Source organism: Microtus oregoni, unplaced genomic scaffold (assembly GCF_018167655.1).
Source record: "Microtus oregoni isolate MIOR12 unplaced genomic scaffold, Mior012 000016F_ref0000370, whole genome shotgun sequence".
Classification (NCBI taxonomy): Eukaryota; Metazoa; Chordata; class Mammalia; order Rodentia; family Cricetidae; genus Microtus; species Microtus oregoni.
The window spans coordinates 7,663,318-7,682,729 of record NW_024543075.1 but is presented as its reverse complement, the minus strand read 5'-3'; the positions used below and the strand labels follow the sequence as shown (position 1 = coordinate 7,682,729).

The window sequence follows — 19,412 nt, the reverse complement described above, 5'->3', positions numbered from 1 at the left end:
TACCTGGGAAATGGCTGCTACGTGACCCAAGCAGGACGCCTTACCCTACCAGCCAGGGGGATGTCTGAATCTCCCTCTCAGGTGTGTGTGGGGGAGGTACCTTCAGCAGACACTTTGTAATATTGTATGTTGTAATAACCATCACAAGGAAAGGCATGCATGTTTTATCCAGGCACCTGCACAGAACTGATGTCTTCAGTCCACCATATCACCTGGCTGTCACACCACGGCTCTGAGGTTTTTACCTAATCTCCTTCTAATGCTCATATGGATCCTAGGAGCTGCCACCCATACTATACATGTGCTCTTAGAGGGCAAAGCGTGCATCCTGCAGCTTCTTGGGACCTCCTGCTATCACCACGCACTTGCAGAGCCCCCATGGCACTGTGGTGAGGAGGAAGAGAATCCACGGAGGGAAGACCATGCAAGCACTGGCTTCAGGTGACAAGTGTTAGCATGTGCCCTTTGGTTCATGTTGCCACTAAAAGTGAGGTGGTGGCACATGCCTTTAATTCCAGCACTTGAGAGGCAAAGGCAGGTAGGTCTCTGTGAGGCCAGTCTGGTCTACAGAGTGAGTTACAGGACAGCCAGGGCTGCACATAGAAATCCTGTCTCAAAAAAAAAAAAAAGAAAGAAAGAAAGAAGGAAGGAAGGAAGGAAGAGGGAAAGGGAAGGAAAGGAAAGAGAAAAGCGGCCCATGCCCTCACTCTCTCTTGGCATCTGAGTGGGGCACTGGAGGGTCTATGGGGAAGGCTGAGTGCTTGATAGGAAGGCACCCCCTGGCATGGGGCTGAGGAAGGTAAGTTCTGCCCAGCCCTGAGACAGGCTTTCTTACCTTACATGCTCAAGCCAAAGATGACGTATCCCCCACCTGTAGTCAGCACCCCAACTCAGTCCCAGGAAAAGCACATGGCACTTTGCAGAGAACATGTGCTTCCATTCTGCAGGCCAGAGCTAGCAGAGTGGCTCTGTCAAAGCTGCCCAAAGACAAATGGAGTATTCACTCTGTCAGTCCGGCTCTTGTTCTACTTGTCTCTGTCATCAGCTTGTCTCGGCATTTCCTGACTCCCCCTACTGGCAGGGTAGGTAAATGGCATGGAAGCAGGTGCAGCTTCCCCCGAGATCCAGCATCCTGACTCCCCCTACTGGCAGGGTAGGTAAATGGCATGGAAGCAGGTGCAGCTTTCCCCGAGATCCAGCATCCTGACTCCCCCTACTGGCAGGGTAGGTAAATGGCATGGAAGCAGGTGCCGCTTTCCCCCAGATCCAGCATCCTTGGGTGCTTGCCTGGACACCTACCCTCTTCCTAGGTGTGTGACACAGCAATTTGTTACCCAGAGGCACGAGGCTCCACACCAAAACATTAGAACTTCCTCATCTTTCATAATGGGAGCTATACACCTACACCACTCCAGGGCCTGCCCTAGCCCTTGGCAGCTGTCATTCTATACCCTGCCTCTCCAAACTCAATCTTTTTAGATTCTACACATGCCCAAGAGCTTACAGCATTCACCTGTGAGTGCCTTCCTTTGCTTAGCATAATGTTATACAAGCTCCCCCACATTGTTGAAATGGCAGGACAAACTTCAACACAGAGGACAAATTGCAAAAGACAGAAAGGCTAACCTTGCCAACAAGTGAAATCAAGAAAACTGGATGAGCCGGGCGGTGGTGGCGCACGCCTTTAATCCCAGCACTCGGGAGGCAGAGGCAGGCGGATCTCTGTGAGTTCGAGACCAGCCTGGTCTACAAGAGCTAGTTCCAGGACAGGCTCCAAAACCACAGAGAAACCCTGTCTCGAAAAACCAAAAAAAAAAAAAAAAAAAAAGAAAACTGGATATGCCTATGTAAATGAAGACACTGGACCATTACCATACCTTTAAAAAGAGAGACAGAAACACAGAGACAGAGAGAGAAAATCGAGATGAACTGCAGGCATAAACGAGGGACCCTAACCTCTCTCTGCACAAAAATGAAAACAGGACTCAGGACATTGCTCTTGGCAATGACACCAGAGGCATCAAGTCCCAAAGCACTGTAACATGATTAATAAAAACCCAGAGACTGATATTAGGGTTCAACCTAAAGTTCAGAAAAGCAAAACAGTCAGTCCCTGGCTCTTATCTCAGTCCAAAATGGCCATCCTGCCTCCAGGAATCCTCAGAATGAGACTGTGTGTGAGAGCTGTCTCCTCCCGTCTTATATTCTTCTATAGTATTGGGATTAAAGGCGTGCACCACGACCGCCCAGTTTCTATGGCAAACTAGTGTGGCTACTGGGATTAAAGGTGTGTGTCATTACTGATGGTCTGTAAGGCTGACCAGTGGGTTGTTTTACTCTTTGATCTTCGGGCAAGCTTTATTTATTAAAATACAAGCGAACTATCACTACTAGCCCAGGCAAATCATACAAGTGAAATGCTCCCACCAGTAATGGAAACAAGGAGTGCAGAGGACACCCAGATGCAGAGATATAAAATTGGGCTTAAAGACTTAAACAGGACCAGCAAGATGGTTCCGAGGGTAGAAGTTATTTTTTTAAAAATATTTATTTATTTATTATGTATACAATATTCTGTCTGTGTGTATGCCTGCAGGCCAGAAGAGGACACCAGACCTCATTACAGATGGTTGTGAGCCACCATGTAGTTGCTGGGAATTGAACTCAGGACCTTTGGAAGAGCAGGCAATGCTCTTAACCTCTGAGCCATCTCTCCAGCCCCGAGGATAGAAGTTCTTGCCGAGCAAGTCTAAGTTCAATTTCTGGAGCCCATGTAAAAGGGAAAGGAGAAAAGGCCCCCCAGAGTTGGAGTGGGAAGTCCTTCTGTATATGTGTTGCTTTTATTGGTTAATGAATAAAGAAGCTGCTTTCAGCCAATGGCTTAACAGAATATACCCAGGCTGGAAGATATATTTCTAGAGGAGACTCCATGGAGCCATCAGAGGAGAAAGACGTGAGCCTCCAGCCAGAGCCTTGCTGGTAGGCCATGAGCCTTGTGGTAAAATATAAAACAATAGAAATAGGTTAATTTAAGAGATAAGAGTGAACGAGAAATATGCATAAGCTATTGGTCAAACAGCATTACAAATAATATAGTTTCTGTGTGATTATTTTGGGAGTCTGGGCAGCTGGAAACGAACAAGCAGGCCTCAACAACAGATTGGCACGCCAACATGGGGCTGACTACATCCATGTAAAACCTGAGAGAGATCGGAAAGGAATTCTAGACACACACACACAAAAACAAAGTCTAGCTGCATTCTCTTTTTCAGCTGGCATCATGGCGCAGCTCCCTTAAGAGAGGTCTTCCTGATTCAGCGGTAGCAGAAAAAACCCACATGGTTTCAAAACGGCAGCTTCCTGGTCCATGCTGTCAGCACAAACTCTGGCTCTTTCAGGAGGCTGAGCACTTGAATGGGGTTTGTGAGCAGTGTGTTATAAACCGCTTAATGGTGCGACAAAAGACCTGCTGCATACCTGGAACGGGAGCAGTGTGCATGGCTGCAGAGGCTTTGCACAGACCTCTGCCATGTTGGACAGGGCAGAGCCAAAAGGCAAAGCAGCCTTGGTTGTAGCCACGCTTGCTTAACATTAAAAAAAAAAAAAAGTCCTGGTCAGAAAATAACTATAGATGTGCATGCACTAAAGAGAAATCTAGATGGAAAAGACCTCTAAATGGGTCACAGTGTCAGATAAATATATGTAGGGTTGGGAAAAAGAAAAGAAAAATAATATAGAGAGGTATAAAAAGAAGTAAGTGGGTATTTTAAATTAAAACAAAGTCTTTAAAGAGACAGAGTAAACTTGTAGAAAAAGTAATAGAGTATGAAAAATAAGCCACATAAAGATGGAAAATACACAGAGAATCTGGATTATGTATATTATTGTGTTTTCTTTAAATTTTTTGACTGTGAATGAGCTAAGTACAGAGGCATTTCATTGTTTGGGCTACTAAGCTAAACCAGCATATATATTTTAAAGGCATTTTGACTTCAGAATTTGGGTCTAAGGATTTGTAGCTTCGAAAAAGAGGTTCTTCTTTTGTTTCCACAGAAGATGAGAACCTGTAGGTTTTTTTTCCAGACTAATGTGGTTTGATGGACCAAAAGCCCCTGAAAGGTAGCTCTAAATTTACTTTAAACACCCCTAAAATTACTTTGCCCAACAAAAAATCAGGAAGCAGTTTGGAGAGAACTAAGCCCAAATTCCCTAAATATTGTTTATAAATGTTTCTTTACATTTAAAGGGGGATATGCTATAGAGATTTGCATTGGTATGGAACTTGGTTTATTGATACGAATTTAAGATCAATTTTGTTATTTGTATATTTCTGCTCTTGATTAAGGTATTGTGTTTGTGTAGCTCATTTAAAAATGTAATGTATAATTAAGAAATACAGGTTAATAGATAATCATCTATAATAGTCAAACTTCTAGTCGTGTTAGTTAGGTTTTCTAGATATATAGAGATACATTCCAGTTAGATAGGTATTCCTCAAATCTTTCAGAGACTTTCAGAGTATGGCATTTAAAATGTTTTAATAACTTAGGACTTTTCATGACAATGAGACACATCTGCTCCTGGATGCACCAATCTACTTCAAGAGGAAGATGGACATTGAAGAGGCTCCTCATGGAGTTTGTTAGCCATTTGCGCAAGAAACTGCTCTTGCCTGAACTGCTTGACTGGACTAGCAGGACCCACAGAAAAATGACTGCTGAAGTTGCCTAAAGAAAGTGAGACAGTCCTTCAGGGTTCCTGCTTCATGAAAGAGTCTGCCAGACATTCGGCAGAACACAGAAGAAAGTGACTGACAAACTGCCAATATAGGTGGACTGTCTTTGAAATTTCCCACTTCATGGAAAAGTCTGCCAGATACTATGGGCCAGCAGTCTAAATATGGGTACCTGCATTACCAAAGAACTTTGGGTGACTGTCCAGTCAGCGAGATGTCTCTGTCAATTCTAGAGTTTAGAAAGTTGCTTACAATACACTTCCTGTTCCATGCCATGTATGCACACATGAGCAAGCATGCATGCATGTGTACATACATACAGATTAAAAGAATTAAATAGCTATTTCCCCAGATTTATTTAGATGCCATGGGCCATCAGTGATCATCAATAATTTTGGAAGATTGGAAATGACATTCCTAATCCTTAGATTAAGTTCTTTCTGTTAATTCAAATTACTTATGAAAGGATTTGCCAAGAATACTGGGAAATTCAAGAAATTCGCAGCATCATCCACTCGAGTTTTTGAAAATGATCGTGCTGGAGCTGGGGAGATGGCTCAGTGTGCTAAGGGGCTGCTGAGCAAGCATGAGGACCCGGGTTCCCATCTCCAGCCTCCATGTAAAAGCTGGGAATGGCAGCACATGTCTGTAACCTAAGTGTGTGGGGAGTAAAGATCCCGGGGGTCTCGGGCCAGCCAGTCTAGCTAATACAGCAAGCTCTAGGTTCAGTGACCTCCTGAGGAATGGTACCTGAGCTTGACCCCCGAGTCACCACACACAAGCAGGCACACACACATGCACACATGCGAGCAGGCACACACACATACACACATGCGAGCAGGCACACACGTACACACACACGCAAGCAGGCACACACGCATACACACATGCAAGCAGACACACACACATGACACACGCAAGCAGGCACACACGCATACACACATGCAAGCAGGCACACACACACATGCACACACGCGAGCAGGCACACACGCATGCACACATGCGAGCAGGCACACACGTACACACACACGCAAGCAGGCACACACACGCGAGCAGGCACACACGCATGCACACACGCGAGCAGGCACACACACATGCACACATGCGAGCAGGCACACACACATGCACACATGCGAGCAGGCACACACGCATGCACACATGCGAGCAGGCACACACGCATGCACACATGCGAGCAGGCACACACGCATGCACACATGCGAGCAGGCACACACGCATGCACACATGCGAGCAGGCACACACGCATGCACACATGCGAGCAGGCACACACGCATACACACATGCGAGCATGAACACACGCATACACACACGCGAGCAGGCACACACGTACACACACACGCAAGCAGGCACACACACATACACACATGCGAGCAGGCACACACGCATACACACATGCGAGCAGGCACACACGCATACACACATGCGAGCAGGCACACACGCATGCACACACGCAAGCAGGCACACACGCATACACACATGCAAGCAGGCACACATGCATACACACATGCAAGCATGAACACACGCATACACACATGCAAGCAGGCACACACACATACACACATGCGAGCAGGCACACACGTACACACACACGCAAGCAGGCACACACACATACACACATGCAAGCAGGCACACACACATACAAAGGACGTGGAAACGACGGTGTTATAGAAGGTAAAACAGTTTGAACGGTGTTAACATGCCCCTCTCTGCTAAGGATTTAACATGCTTGAACTTTCTGGTGTGAATGGCTTTGAAATGGTTGGTTTAGACATTGTCATCAATTTATTTAAGATGTTTAAAGATTTGTGTACTTTGATATTTTTATCCTAATGCAAAAACCTAATAGTGACAGATTAAAGGGACAAAAAAAAAAAAGCTTATCTAATGACAGACACACACATAAAAGCCCAGTGTTTCCTTGCGTGAAAGGAAATGCCTTTTTCCTCTTCTTGACAGGGAAACAATGAGGAAGCACTGGGAAGAGATAATACCATTTCACGCTCTTCATGGGGTGCCTGGAAACCCAGTTTAGTGCAATCTGTGTAGGTTCTGCCTATGGACTAATGGGTTGTGCTTAGTACCTGCAGTGCTGACAGGTGGTCTGGCAGGGAGAGTGAGCTATGGGTGAGGACAGCTGAACTGGCCACCCCCAGCAGGCTGCATGACTCACCTCACCTCCAGGGATGTCTAGCGCTGAAGAAGGATCTGCACACCTCTCTGCCGGCCCCACACATGTTCATAGGCAGCAGGACACTCCCGAGGCTGCCCAAGACAGGGCTGGTCAAGGAAGGCCTGCTGTAAATGGAAATTTCTGCTGACCTTTAAGATGACATCGGCCTCTTTTGCCTTGGATGATAGCTGTAGCTGACATTCAGTGGTATGTGCTCCAGCGTCTTTAGTGCCCCCAGCTGAGCTTGCCATAGGAGTTGCTCGAGTTTCCCTAAGCTCTTCTGTGCTGCTTTTTGGCCACACAAGCCGTAGTCATAACCTGCCATCATGACGAAACTCACAAGGGCTATAGTTAAAAAGAAAAAAATTGAGGTAACTCCTAAAACATGGCTCCTCCCCCGGAGGAGATGATGGAGATGATGGCAGTGGAGGAGAGGCTGTCACCCCTCAGAAGAAAAGGCAGGAAGGCTGCCCCAGCTCCAACAAAGCTAGCAGTTTCACAAACAAAAAAAAAGGTTAGAATTGTCACACAAGCAAAAGCATCGGTAGCAAACCTTGTTTAGAAAAGGGAAGCTGTCACTCCAGCCAAGGTGGCTAAGAACCACAAAAGTGCCAAAGAGGATGACCGTGATGGGGGTAAGGACGGTAACGATGAAAACAATGAGACCATGGATGGTGACAAAGAGGATTCGTCTGAGCGGCCAGTTGTGAGAGCAGTGAAACCAGGGAAAGCAGCAGAGGATGGAGGATGCGGGTGAGGATGATGAAGAGAATGATGAGGAGACAGGTGATTCTGAAGACGATGCTATGGCGATCACACTGGCCAAAGGGAGAGAGTTCCCGTGAAAGCCAAGAGTGTGACCAGAAGGAGGATGAAGACGATGATGATGAAGAGGAGGAGGAAGACAGGAGCCTGTGAAGGCAGCAACTGGAAAACAGAAAAGAAAAAAGGAAATGACCAAAAAGAAGCTCCTGAAGTCAAGAAGCAGAAAGTGGGAGGCTGAGAACCACACCTTTCAACCTGTTCGCTGAAACCTTAATCCCAGCAAACCTGCAGCTGAATGGAAAGTTGCCACCCAGTGGACTTTTTGCTAAAGCTGACCTTGCTGTTGTGGACGCCAGAACTGGTACAAATAGGAAATTCAGTTACATGGATTTTAAGTCTGCTAAAGACTGAGAAAAAGCCTTGGCGCTCACTGGTTTAAAAAAAAATGTTTGGCAATAAAATTAAACTAGAAAAACAAAAAGAGACACTAAGAAAGTTCGAGTTGCACAAAATCGAGCTTTTAGTCAAAAACCCATCTTTCAGTATCACTGAGGATGAAGTGTTGGAAGACGCCATGGAGATCAGATTGGTCAGCAAGGGTGGGACAAGTAAAGGGATCACTCCCAAGTTCAACGCAGAAGCTGATGCCGAGAGAACCTGAATCAAAGCAGCGGGCAGAGGCTGATGGGTGATCTCTTTCACCCTCCTACCCTGGAGAGAGGACAAATACAAGAGAGAGCTTGTAGTGAAACAAAACTTTGGATTTAACTTTCCTACAGCACGACAGAAGAACCACTCTAGGAAGTATTTGAGAAAGCAACTTTTATCAGTGTGCCCCAGAATCCAAATGGCATATCTAAAGGCCATGCATTTATAGAATTTGCTTCGTTTGAAGATGCTAAAGCTTTAAACTCCTGAAGAAAATGGAGACTGAGGGCAGAACGATCAGGCTGGAATCACAAGGATCCAAAGTCAGCCATCCAAAACTCCGTGAAAGGTCTGTTGGAGGAAAGCACTGGAGAGATCTTAAGAGAATCGTTTGAGAGCTCTATTCCTACAAGAATAGCCACCGGTCAGGAGACTGGGTCTCCCAAAGGGTTTGGTTTTATAGACTTCAACAGTGAAGAAGATACAAAAGTTGCCAAGGAAGCCATAGGAGATGGTGAAATTGATGGAAACAAAGTTACCTTGCAGTGGGCCAAGCCTACAGGTAAAGGTGGCTTTAGTGGGAGAAAGGGGTAGATTTGGTGGCAGAGGCCAAGGAGGCTTTGGAGGTAGAGGAGGCTTCTGAGTTGCCAGAGGAGGACCAGAGATGTCAAGCCACAAGCACAGAGAACAAAGTTTGAAACATTTCTTCCATTCCCGCCTTTCCCTCTTCATTTGAAAGATTTCCTGAGGACATTGCAAGACAGTAAGTACACAGACAGCCATGCCATCTAACTTGGAATCTATGTCGATAACATCTCAAGAGAGACACCGTGCTGATTTTGACTGGATATTCATATAAATTTGTTTGTTTTTATGTTTTTTGAAACAGGGTTTTTCTGTGTAGCCCTGGCTGTCCTGGGTGTCTTACTTGTTCTATATACAGACCAGGCTGGCCTCAAACTAAGAGATTCACCTTCCTCTGTCATCCAAGTGCTAGAATTAAAGGCATGCACCACCACCACATGGCTGAGTCATTTAAATTTTTAAAGAAGAGAGATAGAGGGCTGGAGAGATGGCTTAGAAGTTAAGAGCACTGACTGCTCTTCCAGAGGTCCTGAGTTCAATTCCCAACAACCACATGGTGGCTCACAACCATCTATAATGAGATCTGGTGCCCTCTTCTGGAATGCAAGCATACATGGAAGGAATGTTGTATACATAATAAATAAATAAATCTAGAAAAAAAAGTGTAGCCTTAGTATAAGAAGTAATTGTAAAAAAAAAAAGGAGATAGAGCTAACCACTATATATTTTGAATGTATAGTTTCGTCCCATGTATAAAATTATCTTCTTCCTATACACACACACAATCTGATAATATGAAGAACACTTAACGGGTAGTATTTTGTTAGAACCAAAAAGAGCTGCTTCAGACCACTGACAGCAATCGCCCATGGGTGGGCTTGTTAGCCCATTCTACAATGAACAAGTATTGTTTTTATGACCATACAAAGACCATTTAAAACAAGATGTTACCCAAATGCTCCCTGTCCCTACACCTTCCCAGCTCTGTGGTGTACAGGGGAGACGCTGGGTTTAAGAATCAGCAGTCATAGTCATGAAGAGGGAGGACAACAGAGCTGAGCAAGGGGCTCAAGGTGGGAACTCATCTGTAAGTGGCAAGGTTAGCCGGAAGATCCATAGCCAAGTTATACTACTCTCCCGAGTAGTCACAGGCACAGGCAGAGTCCTCCTGAAACAAGAAGCTGTCATTGGGGGAAGCATCAAGACAGACCTCAAAGCCCCTCCCACCCCCCACCCCCGCCCCGTGCTTAAAGGCAAGATGCCAAGAAAGCAGGCGTGCCGCCCAGTTCCATCACACGGTGCTCGTGCTCCGAACAGTCTGAGAATTCCAGGCAGCAGAGATAAAACCTCTGGTTCCACAAGCTGGCCAGCCTCACCTCACCTCCAGCTCTCTTCCCTTTGTAAGCTTCTCTGGCCTTGGCTTTTTCAGCAGAGAAGGCCTGCTCTGGACGTGGACCGGCTGTGCGGCAGGGGCAAGGGCTGTCACAAAAGACTGACTCCTCAGGCCCTCTCAGTGCGTTCTCTTCAATGCTGATGGAAAATCCTGTGTGCCACCACCACCACACAGATGCGGAGAAAGAGGCTCGAAGAATTTCGTAGGCTGGAGAGATGTCTCTGTGGGGAAAGGTGCTTTCTGCCAAGCCTGACCTGAGTTTGATCTCCAGGTCCCACATGAGAGGAGAAAACTGGCTCCTGCACCGACTTCCACAAATACTCCGGACACACACGACACACACGACACACACACATACACACACACCACACACATCACACCATATACCACACACATGTACATCCCAATACACACCACACCATACTACATACCACACACAAATGCACATACCACACACATATCACATACCACCACACATACACACACCACACACCATGACACGCATCACACCATACACCACAATACACACATACCACATACAGACACACCACACCACACACACCACATACCACATATACTACACACACCACACTACACACCACACACACATGCATATACCACACACACACAAACACACACACCACATACCACCACATACACATTACACACCACACATACACATGCATACATGCATGCATATACCACACACATACACCACACTACACACACACATCACACACCACTGCACACACTACATATACACACCACCACACATACACACCACATACCACCACACTCCACGCATACACATGCATACACACATGCACATACCACAAGCATACACACTACACATCACACACCACACACTATCACACACACATATACTAAGTGTAATTTTAAAAAAATGAAGGTGGTTCTTTAAGGTCACTCATGACATTTTCAGTAGGCAAAAGACAGAATCGGAGTCCTCTGGACTCTAACATGGAGTAGGGATGTTTCTCACGGGGTGGAAGATGTCAGAGGGTCTGCTGGGCTCACGGAAATGCTTGGGTAAACTGTGTGCTTCTTGAGCACCAAAACGCCTGGCACAAAGGCACGGACATCCCTTTCCAGGAGTTAGGGTTAGGGTTCACAGGTGCAAGGAAAGTGGGAACTTAGGAGTTTTGCATTTGTTCATAAAAATTAACATCATTTTTTGGAGGAAACTAAAGCTCTTCAAAAACAAGACAAACTACAACAAAACCCCGACGTTTTAAGGCCACACACCACAACCTGTCTCTCACAGTCCTGGCTGTCATCTCCAAGCCCAACCATGAGCAGTCTGGCGTCTCCCCAGGGCTAAAGGCCATGTACTGCCACGCCGGAGCATCTCCCTCACAAACAGCCCCACACTAGTTCCAAGAGCTTGGCTTCTGCTGTTCCCATTCTGCAGTGTGGGCCTCACATGACCACACGCCACGGTTAGCATGGACTGGGCTCTTCCATGTGTTCCTGGCAGGGAGCACAAGCCCTGTAAAGAACATAATGGACACAGGGCAGAAGGGCTGGGGCGCCTCCAGCTTCCAGTCATTTCTTTAGGACCTAGCAAACAGGACAGCTCACGAAACATCCTGATCCAGGGAAAACAAGGCTAGTGTCCAGAGTTACAAAACACACTGAAACCCAACAGCTGTTCACAATTCCATTTTAATATCAATGGGGTTCTGTCCCTCATAACTAAAGTTGGAGAATTACATGGCTTGATGGGATATTAACAATTAGCAAAATTCACTTCAAGATTATAGAGCATTTTAAATATAAAAATAAGTTTTTTAATTAAAAAGAGCACGTGAACAGCCCCGGTTATGTCCAGAACAGCCCCAAAGTCCAAAGGCAGCGAGATCTCCAGCTGTGCCTTATGATTACAAGAGTTATAAGGCTCCAAAACCCCTGGGCATCTTGATATGGAATTGGTTGACTTCTAGATGATTTCCTCTTCAGCAGAACATGTTAGAAAAGAGGCTGCAATGAGTCACCACACTCTGGATGTTCCTGGCCTTCTGCAGAGGGAGTGGGATTGCCTGAGAGGCAAACAACCCCTGTAGGAAGCCCTGGCTGTCATCTGAACAAGCGGGCACCCAGGTCAGCTGGAAGGGATCTGCACTGGCCATCAGGTGGGCACCCAGGTCAGCTGGAAGGGATCTGCACTGGCCATCAGGTGGGCACCCAGGTCAGCTGGAAGGGATCTGCACTGGCCGTCAGGTGGACACCCAGGTCAGCTGGAAGGAATCTGCACTGGCCGTCAGGTGGGCACCCAGGTCAGCTGGAAGGGATCTGCACTGGCCGTCAGGTGGACACCCAGGTCAGCTGGAAGGAATCTGCACTGGCCGTCAGGTGGGCACCCAGGTCAGCTGGAAGGGATCTGCACTGGCCGTCAGGTGGACACCCAGGTCAGCTGGAAGGAATCTGCACTGGCCGTCAGGTGGGCACCCAGGTCAGCTGGAAGGGATCTGCACTGGCTGTCACATGGGGGTTCAAACCCAACTGGAATCTTCCTTCTTCCCGTTTGCATCTTCTAATGATTCACGGTATGGTTAAAATGGCCCTGCAATGGTGAGAGAAGATACTGTGAGTATCGATTCACCCTGTACTCATTAACAGGCTTCAGCTACGTAGTCACCAACACAGAGGACACCATTTATAATAACTGGGCTAAGACGGGTGAGACGGCACACACCTGCCAGCACATATAAAGCTATGACAGGCACACTGCCAGCGTAGGCCACATAATAACTCCCAGGCCAGTCTGGGTTTCAGAGTGAGACCCTGTCTCAAAAATAAGATAATAATAATTGCTATATCAATAGGAGAGGGGGAGAGAAGGAGAGAGAGACATACACACTAGGCTAGCTCTTGCGTGCTACCTCTCAAGCACTGGGGATGCAGGGTGGGACACCGGTCCTGGCTTGTTCTTGTCATGACTTCTAAGGCACAACTTACAGATGTATTAACATGTACTGCACTGTAATTAAGGCAAAATATTTCTAAAGCTGCCCAGTCATATAGAATATTCTTAACAAATGTTATATTCTTTATTACTTGGAGAAAAAGGATGAAATATCATTCGGTTACCCATAAAATAAAATTTTAAAATGCACTGTCAAAATACTGAATCGGGATTCAAAGCCACAGGAGTGTGGCTTGATCCTCATGTGGACATCTGGAAGTAGCCCAGGATCACAGTGGTCCCTAGCAGGGCCCCTCACATCCCTCCTGGAGCAGGCCTCTTTCCATATCCCCACAAAAGCAGATGGGAGAATGAGAAGGTTGAGGATGACGGCGGGCAGGTGCCATACTGCTGTGCAGCAAGAGCTCCCATCAGCATCCGAGAGTCTCTGTCACACTGGGCTATGAGCACTGACACACAGTAGTGCTTTCTGGCCACAGGCTAAGGAGGGGTGGGCAGCCCTGCCTGTAAGGTCCACACCAAGACACTAATGGGTTCCCCGAGGGGCTGAGGTCCCAGAATGTTGAGTGGTCAGGAAATGAGGGGATGACAGTCCAGTCAAGGCTTCCCTCCATCCTCCAGAAAGCAAGTGCTGCCAACGGGAAAGACTCAGACATTGCTTGGAGAAGACTGGGAGGTGGCCATGGACCCATTTTATACCAATGGCTCATGGCTCACCCGGGCCATGAGAACAAGGTGCTACGAAAGTCAGGACTGCACATGTGTCTACCTTAGGATGCAGAAGACATCCCAGGCAGTGAGAACAATGTTGAGGTCAGAATGTTCTAGAACCAGAAACAGGAGCCTAGTGTGCATGTGGCACACAGGCAAGACCGGATGATCTGTCTAGAAGGTCAAGTTCATTGAGGTCAAGAGGACACTATAAATCATGATGGGGAAAGGTAGAGAATTCAATCAAGAACACATGGGCTGGAGAGATGGCTGGGCTGGAGAGATGGCTCAGAGGTTAAGAGCATTGCCTGCTCTTCCAAAGGTCCTGAGTTCAAATCCCAGCAACCACATGGTGGCTCACAACCATCTGTAATGGGGTCTGGTGCCCTCTTCTGGCCTGCAGGCATACACACAGACAAAAAAATACTGTATACATAATAAATAAATAAATTTTAAAAAAAAGAACACGCCGGGCGTTGGTGGCGCACGCCTTTAATCCCAGCACTCGGGAGGCAGAGGCAGGCGGATCTCTGTGAGTTCGAGGCCAGCCTGGTCTACAAGAGCTAGTTCCAGGACAGGAACCAAAAGATACGGAGAAACCCTGTCTCGAAAAATCAAAAAAAAAAAAAAAAAAAAAAAAAAAAAAAAAAAAAAAAGAACACATAAAAGCATGTGTGAGGACATGTAAAAACATATGAGAACATGACATAAAGAATATATACAAACATATATCATGCAAAATTATAGAAGATCATATAAACAAAGACAAAAAACAAGGTCATTGAAGAATATAAGAACATACATCATCATAGAAGATAATCATAAGCATAAACAATAACATACAATAGCATAGAAAAACATCTAAAGAACATCATAGAATATACAGGATCATAAAAAACAAACAATAACAGCACAGAATATATAAGATCATAGAACATCATATATGATCATATAAGAACACACAAGAGCATCATATAAGCACATGCAAGATCATAGATGAATATATAAAAACATATACAAACATGAAATCATATAACATGGAAGAATGTCATATTAAAAAACATATAAGATCATAGGAGAACATCTAAGATTATACAAACACATACAAGACCATAAAAGAATATCCTATAAGAACATCCAGGATCATAGACGATCATATGAGAATAAACAAGATTATAGAACACACAGGCCGTGTTCCCACAGTCCGGTACACACTGAAGACAGGCTGCAGGCAGAATGCATAGACTCAGGGACCAAGACAGGTCATCAATGTGAGCACAGTGACCTGCAGTCTTCAGAACTGTCCATTCAGACTTCCCTCACGCCATCCCTAATCCCCACTTAGGAACTCACCCCTGATTTCTTTTTCCCTCTTTCAAATATTGTTGTTTATTGAAACAGGGTTTCATATAAATTATTCTGGCCTCCAACTCCACATGCAGCCAAGGCTGTCCTTGAACTCCTGGGCCTTCTGCCTCTAAACTCCAAGTGCTACAATTACAGGTAACTGTCACCATGTCCAGTTTTGCCTCCTGAGTTTCCACATTTGTCCCAGCTTGTCAGTGTCTTTCAGGACACATGGCCTGATCTGCACAGGGACAGTCTAGGGTGGGAACGGGCTGAAGCCCTGAGATTCCGGGACTCACAAATAACATACACCATAACACCAGGGCCATGTCTGATAGGGATGCTCTGCTCCTTGGGTCCTAGCTTTGGTGAAGTCAAGAGCTTTAAGCAGGGTTTGCTGTGTCTTGGCAGTGCGTCTTACCACAAAGAAACAGGAAGCCTGCTGCTGTGGACTGTTACTTTAACTACGTAAGGATGCGTTCTATTTCTTATGCTGCATTTGTTAAACGAGGTAAAGATGTGTTGCTTTGCCTGCCTAAGGCCAGTGACTGGGCTAATGAAAACCTGAACAGCCAAAAGGCAGTAGAGAGAAAGGCAGGGATGACAGGCAAAAAGAGTAAAGAGGAGGAGGAATCCAGGTTCAAGAGAGGAGAGGGAGAGAATGTGGGAGAAAGGGGAAACATCTAGGGCCAGTCGGTCACCCGCAAGCCAGGCATGGAGGAAGAAGTCAAAGTGGGACACACAGACTGAGAGAAAGGTAAAAAGCCCCAAGGCAAAATGCAGATGAACAGAAACAGGTGAAGTCATAAGAGCTAGCGGGACAAGCACAAGATAAGGATGAGCATTCCTAACTAATATTCAGTTGTCTTGTCATGATTTGGGAGCTGCCTGGTGGCCCAAAAGAAACCCTGCTACAGCCTATTTCTGTTGGTAAGACTTACATAGAGAATCTAAAGCAACAGTGAAAAATAAACCAAATTCCAGTCTATTCTCACTTAGCAAGCAAGCAAGCAAGCTAGTTTTGAAGGATATTTATTTTGTATGTGCACAGATGTGCAAGCCGTGATGTGTATGTGGAAGTCTGAGGACAGCTTTGGGGAGCTGGTTCTCTCCACACATTTATGTGGGTCTTGAGATGAACTCAGGTCAGCAGAACTGACAGCTGGCTCCTTTACCTGTTGAACCATCTCAAGGGCCTCATGTTCTTATTTGCTTCTAGTATTGGGATAGAAATGGACCCGTGCCCAGTGGTTTCCAGCTGTACTCACTGCCGGACGCCTTCCTAGTGCTTCCTCGGGGACAGAATCTATCCATCAAGAAATTCTAGTTCCAACAAAACAACTTTCAAAACCGACTTAGAAATTAAGACATTCTTAGACAAGCAAACACAGAAAATCCCCTGCAGGATGCCTATTGAAATACTGGCATCCACAAAGGATGATGACAGTAACCACCTGCACAATTAAGAACATGGATGGGGCTTCTTTTTCTAAATTACTGTTAGTGAATATGACTCTATGGTTTTGCATATTTGTCTACTCCGCCCTCTTGCTTAGTAGAAACCTGCAGGCTTTCTTGGATATTTTATGTAGACGGATTATGTATAGAATCTGAAAACAACAATGCAAGTGAATCTGTTTTTCCCTCCCAATTCTTCTACTCATTGTTTCTTTGTTCTTGTCTCACTATACCGGCTGGAAACTCTAGTACACTGAGCAAGAACAGGCACAGCAAGAGTCCTTGTCTTCCTCCTCAACAATGGAAACAATTCCATGAAGTATAGTGTTCCGCTTCTAGCAGGAAAAACTCTGATAGTGGTTTGCTAAATAAGTTATCAGTTTGGTTTTGGTTATTTGTGTGTGTGTGTGTGTGTGTGTGTGTGTGTGTGTGTGTGTGTGTGTGTTTAAGCCAGAGTCTTGCTATATTGTTCTGGCTTGCCTGGAACTCCTATGTGGCCAGGATCTCTAATTCACCACAATCCTCCTAGCTCAGCCTACCTAGCACAATGGAGTAAAGGAATGAGCTTTCATATACAGCTCTGAAATTACTATAAACAGGACCTGGATCTAATAGGGGAATGTAATGAGCACTTTCTTTTTTTCATTTTTCGAATGTTAAATCATCCAGTGTCCTTTCACCCGGGCATCGTGAATCAAAGACACAACAGCAAAGCTACCTGGAATGGTAGCTTTCTGATAACGCCCTTGGTTTTTGCCACTGTTCTAGCCTGTGTGTGTTCCCTTCCAGAATCAACGCTGGTGGCCAAGTATCAGCAGCCACTTGCTCAGAAGCTGCAGGATCCTGAACTCAGCAAAGTCGTCCCTGTAGGGGAGCAGTGTTCAGGCTCTAAATATCGGGGCTGAAAAGGCTAGGACATTTTCTGCACACACTATCAGCATCCACACATGGACCAAATGAGAAGGTTTTGCCATCGTTCCTCTGAGTCTCACTCCCAGGGAGAAGACTTCACCATTTTCTCTATGGCTCTAAGGCTCTAGGATCCTTGACATTCCCATGCCCATGGCAATAACACATTCACTCAGGGCTCCCTTAGAACTGAGGGTTGATGAGAGGGCTTCCTCTGCTCCCCACATTTCATGGACCTTGCTTATAATCTCCCACCCTTCCTGGACCTGCCTTATAACCCACATCCTTCATGATCTACATTATAATCCCCAACCCCTCACAGATCCTCTATAATAAGACTATGGCAAGGAGACAAAAGAGAGAACCCATGGCAGCATTACTGAGCTGGAAACCACTGTATGAATGAACTAGAATGGATCAGATGGAAGGACTGAAGCGCAAACGTACAGAGTGAGACTGAGGACATACTGAGAAAAGGTCCACGCATTCATGAGAAACAACCCAGTGACTAAAACATGACCGAAGACTGGGAGACGGCCTGACAGATAAAGCACTAGCATGTATGCATGAGGACTTCAGTTCCAATCCCCAGAATCCATGGAGAAGACGAGCAGTCATGGTAGCCCACTGGTTATCCTTGTACTTGGGAGGCAGAGATAGAAGATCCCTGGGGCAAGATGGATAGCTAGACTAGCCAGAATTAGTGAGCTCCAGTTTCAGGGGAAGACCTTGCCTCACTAAATAAGTGGAAAATTATCAAGGAAAACACTCAGTGTCAAGTTTGGGCTTACTACACACACACACACACACACACACACACACATACACACACGCATGTGCCATACTCATGCAAGCACACAACACATATGTATAAATGCATACACATGCAAATAAACAAAAGCCAGTTGAAGTGCAAGGAACTCATGCTCCACAGAAGACAGCTCTGCCTAGGATTCAGAGCAGGAAGCATCAGTGAGATCAGCAGACTACAGACAGAAACATACAAGAGGCTCAGTTCACACAGCAGCTGTGGGGAAAAGCCACCAGGCAAGCTGAGAGGCACACCTGGATGGGGCTGCTGTTAGGGATACCACGAGAACCACACTGACATAGACTCTGCAGCCCTCAGAGGCAGGGGAGTCATCGGAGTCAGGCTGGGAGTGTGAGCTGGCAGGAAAGCCCTCCCGTGCATGTGGGCAAGCGGCTCTGAAGAAGCCTGAGTGTAATAAAGTCCTCTGAAGTTTGCAGTCGCTGCCCGTCAGTGATTTGCTGCTAAGTAGTGCTCCCTGGGATCCTGCATCTCTAAAAACACTATTTGCTTTTTATTTAACACTGAACCTTTTGATGTTTTAGAATATAAAAATAGTAAGTGTCTTATTATTTTAAAAGCTTAGGAGAGAAACTAGCCGTATTATTAGGAAAAGAAGATATACGCAGCATAGTCTGTTCAAATATCAAGAGGTGTGACTTTTCAAATTCACATTTCAATCTTTATTTACATAAGACTTTTAGAAATAGTGGGTGTAAATATTAAACCGCCCAAGCCTGGGTAAAATTTTATTGAGAATAACTACAAATAAAGGGAAACTGATTTTTTAAAGTCAGTTTCTGAAATTTAGATGAAAAGAATATTGAGCATTAACCAAAAAAATGATATTTACATATCAATGTAGGTTTTCTGCTCATAGATTCATTTCCTATGAAACTAAAGGAGGCAAGCTTGGGG

The 19,412-nt window shown here is 45.7% G+C and overlaps 1 protein-coding gene and 1 pseudogene across 1 annotated transcript in view; one reads left to right on the top strand and one right to left on the bottom strand.

Moving 5' to 3' along the window:
* Nucleotides 1-784: 784 nt before the first annotated feature.
* Nucleotides 785-9,128, top strand: LOC121457641 (annotated as a pseudogene).
* Nucleotides 9,129-11,991: 2,863 nt separating this feature from the next.
* The window catches only part of CUNH10orf143 (chromosome unknown C10orf143 homolog), a 36,465-nt gene continuing 29,044 nt past the window's right edge, over nucleotides 11,992-19,412 (bottom strand). The window contains exon 4 of the mRNA XM_041666732.1: nucleotides 11,992-12,898. Coding sequence (XP_041522666.1) covers nucleotides 12,869-12,898 — 30 coding nt within the window. The 3' untranslated portion in view covers nucleotides 11,992-12,868. The remainder of the gene's footprint in view (nucleotides 12,899-19,412) is intronic.